Genomic DNA, 13,237 nt, shown 5'->3' with positions numbered 1-13,237 from the left:
AAAAAAAAAAAAAAAGAAGGGCCGATATAATATTGAAGATGAAGCCCACAGAAGCAGACCATCCACATCCATTTGTGAAGAAAAAAATTAATTTTGTCGTGCCCTAATGTAGATGACTGACAAATAATAGCAGAAACAATAGTCAAAACCATAGACATCTCAGTTGGTTCAGTTTACACAATTCTGACTGAAAAATTAAAGTTGAGCACACTTTCTACTCTACGGATGCCAAAACTGTTGCACCCAGATCAGCTGCAGACAAGAGCAGAACCTTAAATGGAAATTTTGAACAAGTGAGGATCAAGATCCTCAAGTATTTCTTCCAAGAGTTGTAACAGGAGATGGGACATGGCTTTACCAGTACGAGCCTGAAGACAAAGCAATGGCTCCCAAGAGGGGAAAGTGGCCCAGTCACAGCAAAAGCAGACCAGTCAAGAACAAAGGTCATGCAACAGTTTTTTGGGATGCTCAAGGCATTTTACTTGTTGACTTTCTGGAGGGCCAAAGAGCAGTAACATATGCGTATTATGGGAGTATTTTGAGAAAGTTAGTCAAAGCTTTAGCAGAAAAATGCCCAGGAAAGTTTCATAGAGAGTCCTTCTCCACCACCACAAAGATCCTGCTCATTTCATCATCAAACAAGGGCAATTTTCCAAGAGTTTCAATGGGAAATCTTTAGGCATCCATGTTATGATTCTTATTTGGCTTCTTTTGACTTATTTTAGTTTCCTAATCTTAAAAAAATCTGTAAAAGATACTCATTTTTTTTTCAGTTAATAATGTAAAAAGTACTTCAATAAGAAGGTTAAATTCCTAGGACCCTCAGTTCTTTATGAATAAACTAAATGGCTGGTATCATCTTTTACAAAACGTCCTGAACTTGATGGAGCTCACATTGAGAAATAAGGTTTATTTTTTATTTTTATCTTTCTTTCTATTTTTCCACAAATTTTTTGAAGTCTCTCATATACTCACTTGCTTGCCTTTCACATGAAGGTATTGTTAATTACTATTGTAAGCAGAATTAGAGTCATTTAATGAAATTTGAAAAATATATTTAAAATGTTAATTATGGAATCCTGCAATGCATTAATTGAGAAATCAAAGTATCAGAACTTAAACCTACAATGAATACCTACTGAGCTGCCCAAAACACATAGAACACTCACATATAACAGCCCCCCAACAAACACACACACACGAGTATGAAAGCATTACTTTCCTGCCATTGATGAAGGTTTGCTCTAAAAAGAATAATATATGGAAAGAGCCCCAGAGTTACTCCTTACCTGTTGATTTCAGTGACTCTTTGGCTAAAAGCACAATTAGAACAACACTGATGATAAACACCACAAGCAGAAGAACACTGAGCACAAGCTCCAAAGTAGTAAATTTTTTCAGCTTTTTTCTTGCCATCTCTAAAAAATAAGAGAAAAAAAATTTAGATTTCAATTTGATTTACTATATGACTAGTAAGATTTTCAATGGAAAAGCTCAAATGTATAGAATCAATACTATAACAAACTTCTCAAGCATCCATTATCTAAATTTAAAAATTATCAACTCATGGCTGATTCATTTTGTCTTTATTCTTGCCCACTTTTCTCCCTGCCCATGAATTATTTTGAAGCAAATCTCAGGTCTCATATCCTTTAATCTGAAAATGTTCAGTATATTTCTTTAAAAGGTAAGAAATTTTGCAAAAGACAAAAATATTGTCATACCTAAAATATGTTTACAATAATTCTTTACTATCGTCAAATATCTAGTCAATTTTGAAATTCCTCTCATTATCTGATAAACTTTTATAATTTGTTCTACTCTCCTGAGGATGTAAGAGTTATATATTATAATTGGCCTATATCTTTTATGAATTTTTTAATTAACAATTTGTTCTGTAGATTTTTCCTGCAATCTGAATTTTGTTGATTATATCTCTATGCATGCTAACATGTTTCTTCTCTTCTTACAGTTCCTGTAAATTAATTATTAGCTTTAGCATTTTTATCAGATTTAAGTAGTAAGAATGGTACATAAATGATACAGCATCTTCAGGATACCTTAAATCCAGTTAATTCTCTTTATTGCAATCTTCATTCTGAAAATAGCTAGATTACCTTGGAAAATTAATTAAGCTTTCTTATTCTCAGTTGCCTCATTTACAAAGGAAAGAAATTGAACTAGAAGATCTATGAGATCCCTACTCGCATTTTTTTCACTTTTTAAAAATATTTTGTACTGATTTTAATTTTTATAGACTTAGGAAAACAAGTGCAATTGTGTTACATGGATTTATATTGCATAGTGGTGAAGACTAGGCTTTTAGTGTGCCCATCATCCAAATAGTATACATTGTACCCAATAGGTAGTATTTCACCCCCCTCCCACCCTTCCACCTTTTGGAGTTTCCAGTGTCTGTATGTCCACATATACTCACTGTTTAGTTCTCATATATAAGTGAGAACACACAGTTTTTTACTTTGTTTCTGGGTCATTTCACTCAGAAAAATAGCCTCAGGTCTATCCATGTTGCTATAAAGATATGATTTCATTCTTATGAATGAGTAGTATTCAGTGGTATATATGTATGCTACATTGTTAATGCAATCATCTGATGAACACTTGAGATGATTTTATAACTTTGCTACTGTGAACTGTGTTGTAATAAATACACAATTTCAGATGTCTTCTTGATAAAACAATTTACTTTTTGTGTATGTAGATAGTAGTGGAATTGCTGGATTGAAGGGCAGTTCTAATTTTAGTTCTTTGAGAAATCGCCATACCATTTTCTACAGAGGTTGTATTATTTTACATCCCCACTAAAATTGTATAAGCATTCCTGTTTTTCTGCATCCTCTCAGTATGTGTTGGGTTTGTGTTGTTGTTTTTGTTCTATATATATATATACATATAATATATATATTATATATATATATGTTATATATATATATTATATATATATATTATATGTATATATATATATATTATATATATTATATGTTATATATATATATATTATATATATATATATATTTTTTAATTGAGTTTTAGGTTTTAGAGTACATGTGAAGAACACGCAAGATTGTTGCATATAGCCATTCTGACCACTGTAAGATGACATCTCATTTGTGGTTTTAATTTGCATTTCTCTGATGATTAGTGATGTTGAGCATTTTTTCATGGGTTTTTTTGGCCACTTTTATGACTTTAAAAAAAAATACCTGTACTGGGGGGCCAGGGGAGGGACAGTGGGGGACAGGGAGGTTGGGGAGAGACAACATGGGGAGAAATGCCAAATATAGGTGACGGGAGGATAGAGGCAGCAAACCACCTTGCCATGTATGTACCTATGCAACAATCCTTCATGATCTTCACATGTACCCCAGAACCTAAAGAACAATTAAAAAAAAATAAAATAAAATAAAAAAATAAAAACCTGTTCCTGTCCTTTGCCCCTTTTTAATGGGGTTATGTGTTATTTTCCTGTTGAGTTGTTTGAGTTCCTTATAGATTCTGGGTATTAGCCCTTTGTCAGATGCATTGTTTGCAAATATTTTATCCCATCCTGTAGGTTATCTGTTTATTTTTTACTGTACAGAAGTTTTTTAGTTTCATTAAGTCCCATTTGTCTAATTTTGTTTCTGTTATGGTTTCTTTTGAGGACTTAGTCATAAGTTCTTTGCCTAGGCCAATGTCCAGAAGAGATTTCCCTAGATTTTCTTCTAGGAATTTTATAGTTTCAGCTGTTACATTTAAGCCTTTAATTCATCTTGAGTTAATTTTTGTACATGGTGAGAGATAGAGGTCCAATTTCATTCTTCTGCATATGACATTCCAATTTTCCCAGTACCATTTATTGAACAGTGACCCCTTTCCCCAGTGTATGTTTTGAGAAAAATCAGTTGATTATAAGTATGTGGCTTTATTTCTGAGTTCTCTACTTTTTTCTACTGATCTATATGTCTATTTCTATACCAGTACTGTGCTGTTGGGTCACTACAGTCTTTTAGTGCAATTTGAAGTCAGGTAATGCAATACCTCCAGCTTTATTCCTTTTGCTTAGGATTACTTGGGCTACTTAGGCTCTTTTGGGGTTCCATATGAATTTTAGAATTTTTTTTCTAAACCTGTGAAGAATATTATTGGTAATTTGATAACAATTGCACTGAACCTGTAGATTGCTTTGGGCAGTATGGTCATTTTGATGATACTGATTCCTCCAATCCTTGAGCATGGGATGCTTTACAGTTTGTGTCATCTACAATTTATTTCATCAGTGTTTTATAGTTGTCTGTAGAGATCCTTCACCTCCTTGGTCAAATGTGTTATTAGGTATTTTATTTTATTTTTATTGTAAATGCGATTGAGTTCTTGATTTGGTTCTCAGCTTGTTATTGGTGTATGGAAATGCTACTAATTTTTGTACATTGATTTTTGCATCCTGAAACTTTACTTGAGTCATTTATTAAATCCAGGAGTCTTTTGGAGGGTTTGGTTTTCTAGGCATAAGATTATATCATCAATGAACAGAGATAATTTGACTTCCCCTTTTCCAATTTGGATATCTGTTATTTTCTTCTATTGCCTGATTGCTGTAGCTAGGACTTCCAGTACTATGCTGAATATGAGTGGTGACAATGGTTATCCTTGTCTTGTTCCTGTTATTAGGGGGAGTGCTTTCAATTGTACTGAACTTTTCCCTGTTCAGTATGGGTTTGTCATATATGGCTTTCATTATTTTGAGGTATAGTCCTTCTATGCCAAGTTTGTTAAGAGTTTTTTCATGAAGGAATGCTGAATTTTATCAAATACTTGGAGGACTGCCTTGTGTTTTCTAGAATAAATTACTCCAATTCTAGTCTTTCTTGCCAGGACTGTCTCCACTATCTCACATTCCAAAGAGCTTCATAAGAAATCCTATAAAATTAAACTTGCTTGTTAAATTCCATAAAGATTAATAACCTCTCATGCCTGATATAATTAAATTAACTAATAAACCAAAGGGTCACTGATAAGGAGTTAGAATGTCTATCCAAGTTATGATATCTCCTCTTTGGTGGATGCAAATAGTTGTGAGATGTCAGATTGCTCTCTATAATGATATTTAAATTTTTTCCAAGTGTTTATTAACACATATGTTAGACACTATGAAGAATGTGACAACAAATTGCTGGTCAAACTATAAACACCCTATGCTCAATGAAGACTTGGCAACAACTATAAAAATTACTCATACCCATTACCCAGCAATTGCATTTATAGAAATTCATCCCATAAATACATTTACACATTTGGGAATATACACACACACACAAATAAAGGTTTTTCATCACAGCATTACATGTAATAGCAAAAGATTGAGGACAGTGTAAATATTCATAGAGACAGCACTCAATAAATATGTGAAATAAAATATAATTCAATGTTATTTAAAATAATGAGATGGCAGGTGTTTTTAATTTCACAAATTTTTTGATACTCCTCTCTTCAAGAGGTAAGCTGAGTTTCCACCACCCCACCCTTTGAGGATGAGCCAGATTTAGTGACTCACTTTCAATAGATAGAATATGGAGAAGGGATGGCATCTAACTTCCAAGACTATGCATTACAGCTTCCTCCTTGCTCTTTCTTTTAGATCATTTCCTGAAGAAACCAGTTACCATGCCATCATAACACTCAAGCAGGACTTTGGAAATTTCTAGCAAAGAACTGAGGTCTTCTGCTAAGAGCCATCTTAGTAAGCTCCCTTGAAAGCAACCCTCCATCCCCATTCAAGCCTTCACATGACGGCAGTCCTGGCTGACATCTTGTCCAGACTCATGAGAGACCCTGAATCAGGACCACTCAGCTAACCCACTCCCATATTTCTGACCTGCATAAATTAAGAGATAATAAATGTTTGTTGTTTCAGACTACAAAATTGTAAGGTAATTTGTTACCCTGAAATAGGTAACTAATATGCATACATAAATATGACTTTTAAATAAAATACCATTAACATTTTTTAAAAGACTTCCTTGCCACTTATCAATAGTCCTTTTGCTCCATATATTCAAATATGGTTATTTCCTCTATGGAACAATATCTATTTTCTAGCTATACAAGAGAAAGGTTTCCTTAAACCTTAAAAAAAAATCTCCAGAATTATCAGATTGACCTTACTTCCCGCATTATAGAACCCTTGATGGTGAAGCCTCCTACCTCAGTTAGGAATGCAATTGAAGGAAAACTAAGATCAAGAAAAATGGCAAGGGGCAAATAAAAAAGGAAATAATTTAAATAGGGTTAAGTGCTTTTGAAAGAATTAAGTGCTCTTAAAAATGTTTTTTAAAAAGCTGCTACTTGGCAATCTGTCCTTAATCTTTGACTATTATTTTTGTATAGGACAAATATCTAATTGTGCAATTTTAATGTTAATGATAATAATGGTTAACAGTAATTGAGTAGATATCCTAAGAGGTTTCCATAATTTGTCAAATGCAATTTTTAAAACAACTGCAAGTTAATTATGGCTACTATCCTCACTTACAGATGAAAAAATTAAGCTTCAGAAACATCAAATAACTTGCCTGATGTCATACAGCTGATAAGGAACAAAGCCATAATTTGAACACTGCCCTTTGGACTCCACAGCCAGGGCTTTTAACCATTACTCTATATCCTATGCTACAATGCCCCACAGTGTACACGAGCTTGGCCTTTCTGTGAGGTTGTAGTTTTATCAAATAAAACCACATTAAGTTTACGACACACACCACTGTTTTAAATTATCTGGGAGACCTAGAAAAATCTACTGATGTGTCTTATTTGTCACATTTATTCATCATCAAGTTATCCAAGCTATATCTCTGGAAGAAAGAAATCTGCTTGCAGTTTATTCATTCATGAATTATTTATTAAGTCCCTACAGTGCCAAGCATCCTTTCAAAAATTGTCTATACAGCTATGAACAAAACAGATAAAAATCCCTGCCTTCATGAAACTTAGCTCTTGTGGGTAGCAAAAAGAGACAATAAACAAAATAAATAAATATATAGTAGGTTATACTGTTTAAGAACTATGGAGAAAAAGTTGGGCGGGGGGGAATGAGGAATGTTGGGGTAAGGGTTGCAATTTTAATTAGGTTGGTCAGAAAAAAAATCTTACTGAAATGTAAGAATTATTACTATATATATATATATATATATATGAATGCTTTTACACTGTTGGTGGGAGTGTAAATTAGTTCAACCATTGTGGAAGGCAGTGTGGTGATTCCTCAAGGATCTAGAACCAGAAATACAATTTGACCCAACAATCTCATTATTGGGTATATACCCCCAAAATTATAAATCATTCTATTATAAAGATCCACACACATATATGTTTATTTTAGCACTATTTACAATAGCAAAGACTTGGAACCAATGCAAATGACCATCAATGATAGACTGGATAAAGAAAACGTGACACATACACACCATGGCATACTATGTAGCCATAAAAAAGATTGAGTTCATGTCCTTTTCAGGGACATGGATGAAGCTGGAAGCCATCATTCTCAGCAAACTAACACAGGAACAGAAAACCAAACACCACATGTTATTACTCATAAGTGGGAGTTGAACAGTGGAACATAGGGACACAGGAAGGGGAACATCACATACCAGGGCCTGTCAGGGGATGAAAGGCAAAAGGAGGGAAAGGATTAGGACAAATACCTAATGCATATAGGGCTTAAAACCTAGATGATGGGTTGATAGGTCCAGTAAACCACCAGGGCATATGTATACCTATGTAACAAATCTGCCTGTTCTGCACATGTATCCCAGAACTTAAAGTAAAATTTTAAAAAAGAGGTTGGGCACAGTGGCTCATACCTGTAATCCCAGCACTTTGGGAGGCCAAGGTGGGTGGATCACCTGAGGTAAGGAGTTTGAGACCAGCCTAACCAACATATTGGGCAGTCCCTACTACATAGTGAAACCCTGTCTCTACTAAAAATACAAAAAAAATAGCTGGGCATGGTGGCAGGCACCTGTAATCCCAGCTACTCCAGAGGCTGAGGCAGGAGAATCACTTCAACCCAGGAGGCAGAGGTTGCAGTGAGCCAAGATTGCACCATTGCACTCCAGCCTGGGCAACAAGAGTGAAACTCCATCTGAAACAAAAACAAAAACAAAAACAAACAAACAAAAAAAAAAAACAAGAAAGAATTATTACTATGTATATACCATGCAAAATCAATAGAAATTTTTTTCTTCTTGAATTATTTCATATACGAATAATTGTCAAAGCTCATTGTCCTGGTATTGTTATAGTTCTTTAGGCAAAGTAGACAGATAAACCACATGGGGGCCTAAATTATTTAAATGACTATCTAAATTAATTTGGAAAAACTGGATATTTGTCCTCTTTGCAGTATTATAGCCATTGTTTGATTTGTATATGGAGGTCTAAGCCATTCTTTTAAAATCCTTTAAAATCATTTGCTAACACAAGGCATGAGATCTAGTGGAAAAGAAGATTCATTGTAGATAGATCAAGAACAACTTGCAAAGAAGACCCCGGCAAGCCATGGCCATTCATCAAAAATGCTGGGCAGGCCAAGCGCAGTGGCTCACACCTGTAATCCTAGCACTTTCAGAAGCCAAGGCAGGTGGATCACAGGTCAAGAGATCGAGACAATCCTGGCCAACGTGGTGAAACCTCATCTCTACTAAAAATACAAAAATTAGCTGGATGTGGTAGAGCGTGCCTATAGTCCCAGCTACTCAGGAGGCTGATGCAGGAGAATTGCTTGAACCCAGGAGGCAGAAGTTGCAATGAGCCGAGATCGTGCCACTGCACTCCAGCCTGGCAACAGAGTGAGACTCCATCTCAAAAAAAAATTGCTGGGCAATATTTAGTGGGTTGGTCTATCATGTCCCAGCTGCTTATGAAGGAAAAAGGTAGCTAATAAATGGCTTTTTTTTTTTTTGCAAGTCTGATCACATCCAAAGTGAGAAATCTAAGAGTCAGTTCTGACCCTAACCAGCTGTGTAACCTCGGAAAAACCACTTAACCCCTTTAGGACTTAGTTTCCCCATCTGATCTGCAAAGGGATCATCTCTAGGAGACAGCTAACTCCTCCTTTAGCCTAGCACCAAGGTGTACAAATGCTTATATTTTTCATGACATTCCACAGCTCCCACCTGAACCAATTTTAAATGGAAAATTTCTTCTTCTTCTATTCCATGCTTATAGAACAAGTTTTATAGTAATTTTATAGCTCATTAAAACTTATTTGTGAGGGAATGCCTGATAATAAAAAATAATCATTGACATCTTGTGAAAGTGAGTGAAATACCAATTAACGGTCTTAAATTTAGTACACCACTTCATTTGGTCCCTGGTAGCACAGGGACCTACCCAGTACAACAAACCAAAGACTTCCTCCATCTCACCCCCTCTTTGCACACCTACAGACATACACTTACCGTCCCATACCAGGACACAGACTGTAGACAGTTTGGATATTGGGAGGTCCTGCTTGTCCAGCAAAGCCACTGATCAGATCCTGCATCAAGAACCTACTGATACCCTTTTTCAGGGAGACCCATGGGAATTAGTCTCAACTTATCTCTTTTTCCCCAAGAGTAACTCTCCCTTCCCATCTCTGTAACCAGTCAGAAGAGAAATGAATACATGTGTCTAGCTAGACTCTAGCAACTAGTAAGGATCCAACTTTTTTTTTTTAATTTTAAGTTCTATCAGTGAGGGCCAACAATAATCCATCACCACCTCCTCTTCCCATGGGCACTTCCATTCTACTCCACACATGACTGCCAGGACGAATACCCTACCTGTCTCTTTATGACCTCCTTCCAGATTCTGCAGGAATACTCCCCTACCCTCAATGCACACCACCTCATAAATGCATCCCAATATTTTACATACACACGCCCTCAGACTATTCCCTAAAATTATTCGGCAATTGATCAACAGAGGCACCAAACTCACAAGCATAGTGATAGAGTTCTCAGTTTTCTGACTATAATTGGTTCGCCAATGGCCTTTTCTCAATCACGACTCCATATCCTTTCAGAAGGAATATCTCAAAATAGGAAGGAAAAATCTCACTCCCAAATTTGAACTCCTTTTATTCATTTCCCTTACCTCATTTCCAGAATCTGGATTTCTGCCTGCTACCTCAACCTATTAAATAATTCATCATACCTCACACAGAAACACACACAAACACACAGGTTTTGCTACAATCAGGCTTATAGATCCAGCCTTAGTTCAGAGGAATATACACACACTAAGAAAAAAAGTTAAATGAGAAGAATTTTGTTCCATGTGTGTGCATGTTCATAATTTTTTGATTTATTGTTGGTATTGTTTATCCTTGTCTGGGTGTAACAAATTAACAAGGGTATTTTGACTAAAAGAGATCCACACGAATTCACACACACTTGTAGACACACATACATGAACCCAAGGTTCACAAACATACCTCATTACCTCCTGCAGCCGCTCCCTCTCTGCCTGAAGGATGGCTTAGCAATAAAAGCAAAGGAGCACAGTCCACCAAAGCAACCAAAGCCCTGGTAACTATTTACTGACCTATCAAGAAAATGTTAATGGATTTCAAATGCAAATGAATGTCCAGATTTATCTCCAGGATTAGAATTTTTAGTTAATTAGTAATCATGGTCTTGCTCTAAGAAGGACATCCCTAAGACTTTGGAAGGAAAAGCCACCCCTCATGATCCACTCCATCCCCTCCAGGTACTGAATGTTTATTATGTGGTGGGGATACTCAGTATGCCTGGTAAGAGAACACAGACACAGTTTGTAAACTTGTAGATGATAAAAGCAAAAAGTAAAAAAAGACCAGTAAAAGTGCCCTGGTCTCTTGCAGTGGCTCCTAATTTCTCAGGAACCCACTGACATTTAGTAGCACAATCTAATGATTGTGATGAAAGGAAATTGTTTTAAAAATAGTTTTCTTCTTTCTCACCCCTAAAAAAAGTGTCCTTAAGCTTGTTTGCAGTATGGAAATCCTTTAATAGTCTGGTGACTCTTGAACTGCCTCTGCAGAATTATAAATAAGAAAAATCTAACTTGACTGATTCCATCTTGCTTCCAGCCTCCCAGGCTAAATTGGGTTTTCTGGGGGCAGGTGGGGGGGAGGGGGGTTGTGTGGTTGGCTTTTTGCTTATTCTAGTACAAAGGCCAAGGTAACTATGGGAGGGATTTAGTTTATAGTTAAACTTGGAATCAAGGGAAAATGATCCCCCTTTTGCCTGGAGCTTAAACCGGCATTCATGAGGCAAGGTTGGAATTATGATAGGGGCTTGGACTTTGCTAAAGAATAAGCATAAACAATCTCCTGCCATGGCTTAGTTTGTTTTTCTATAAGTTGCTTACTGCTCCAGAGTCACATAATCAGTGTCACAAAATTTTTAACTTCCCCAGCAACCAAAGATAGCGTCACTGCATTGGTCTGTTTTCACACTGCTATAAAGGTATACCTGAGAGAGGTTTAGTTGGCTCACAGTTCCCGCAAGGCCGGGGAGGCCTCTGGAAACCATCATGGTGGAAGGGGAAGCAGGCATGTCCTATATGGCGGCAGGTGAGAGACAGCAAGCAAGAGCAGGGAAAACTGCTTTATGAAACCATGAGATCTCATGAGAATTCACTCACTATCATGAGAACAACTGCCGCCATGATCCAATCACCTCCCACCTGGTCCCTCCCTTGACACGTGGGGGCTATGGGGATTACAATTCAAGATGAGATTTGGGTTTGGACACAAAGCCTAACCATATCAATCACTATAGTGAAACTTAAATAAACTGGTCTTTTAGATATTTGTCAGCATTTCAGTAGACCAAGGGACACCACCTAGTCTTGAGACCCCCCACACATACACACCCTTCCTGGGAACTGACTCAGCTGCACAAAGACAGTTTTAGGTGCTCCTGTGATTTCATCCCCCACCAATCAATTGTACCAGTTTCCCAGCCCCGTGCCCAACAAAGTACCCTTTAAAAACCTTAGTCTTTGAATCCTGGGGGAGATGGGTTTGAGAAATTTCTCCCTGTCTTGTTTGGCCAGCCCTGTGAGTATTAAACTCTTTATTTGCTGTACTGCCTCCTGTTCCACTGATCTTTTTGGGGGGAAGTGGACAAGAAGAACCCACTGAGTTAAGATACACTTATAAAGCTCTCTTAGAATTAATTTTTAGGCCAGGCACAGTGCTCATGCCTGTAATCCCAACACTTTGGGAGGCTGAGGTGGGTAGATCACTTGAGGCCAGGAGTTCAAGACAAGCCTGGCCAACATGGTGAAACTGCATCTATACTAAAGATGCAAAAATTAGTTGGTTGTGGTGGCATGTGCCTGTAAGCCCAGCTACTCAGGAGGCTGAGGCAGGAGAATCGCTTGAACCTGGGAGGCAGAGGTTGCAGTAAGCCAAGATACAAAGAAAATCAATTGCATTGAAATGCAGTTACTATAATATTTTTTAAATTACAGTTTGTGCCTCTTTAATGATATACTAACAATAAAGCAACATGTCTAACAGCAATTGCAATTTTGAAAACAAGGTAAGCATAAAAATATTTTGAGATTGTTTTAAATATATGATGTGAAAGTAACTGTGACCTCTCTTGAAACCAAAAAGTCATAGGTACTACTAACACCACTGTAGTTTGCAACCTAACTTTAAATTTCAATTCAAATCAAAGATATGTAAATATTTTCCCCTTCCAAGTTCACAGGCTTTCAGAATTATAGCGACAAACCCCAGATATTACTAAGCGGACCTTCCTCCAAGTAGGGCAGAGGTCCCCCCTCTGTGATATTCCAAGTGTTACCTGTGAGCCTGTGGTTGCCAGCTTCCAAAGAAATAAGCACAGAAATTGAAGACACGTGTTGAGAGGCTTGCATTAAAATTTGACAGAATTATTTCATGTCATTGATCTTGATAATTAAAAAATGGAACTTATATCTGTATATGCTGGGTTTTTTATGGTTTTTTTTTTAGTAATTTAGTCTTAATTTTACAAAAGCCTCAGTATGTGATATATCAGAAATTTTTTAAACAATTGCTGTTTTACCACACATAATTTAAAAAGCCCTGCTCACCTACTGCTCTTTCTAGGCATTCGTCTTTATGGACTAGCAAAAATTTGGGAAAAAAGAAACTGGTCCAAGAGACCTAAATTTATAAACCATATATGTCACCTGAAAAATATGAACAAAA

General features: G+C 36.5%; 1 protein-coding gene across 1 annotated transcript in view; it reads right to left on the bottom strand.

Annotated features, from left to right (window-relative positions):
* MGAM (maltase-glucoamylase) overlaps positions 1 to 10,571 on the bottom strand; it is a gene marked incomplete at its 3' end in the record, with an annotated part of 76,465 nt that extends 65,894 nt beyond the window's left edge. Inside the window, exons 1-2 of the mRNA XM_017499781.2 lie at positions 10,481 to 10,571; positions 1,290 to 1,418 (exon numbers count right to left, since the gene is read on the bottom strand). Coding sequence (XP_017355270.2) covers positions 1,290 to 1,416 — 127 coding nt within the window. The remainder of the gene's footprint in view (positions 1 to 1,289; positions 1,419 to 10,480) is intronic.
* Positions 10,572 to 13,237: the final 2,666 nt, after the last annotated feature.

This window comes from Cebus imitator, unplaced genomic scaffold, assembly GCF_001604975.1.
Source record: "Cebus imitator isolate Cc_AM_T3 unplaced genomic scaffold, Cebus_imitator-1.0 Scaffold260, whole genome shotgun sequence".
In the NCBI taxonomy this organism is placed as follows: Eukaryota; Metazoa; Chordata; class Mammalia; order Primates; family Cebidae; genus Cebus; species Cebus imitator.
Note: the sequence above shows the minus strand (reverse complement) of the source record. Positions and strands in the feature narration are given on the sequence as shown.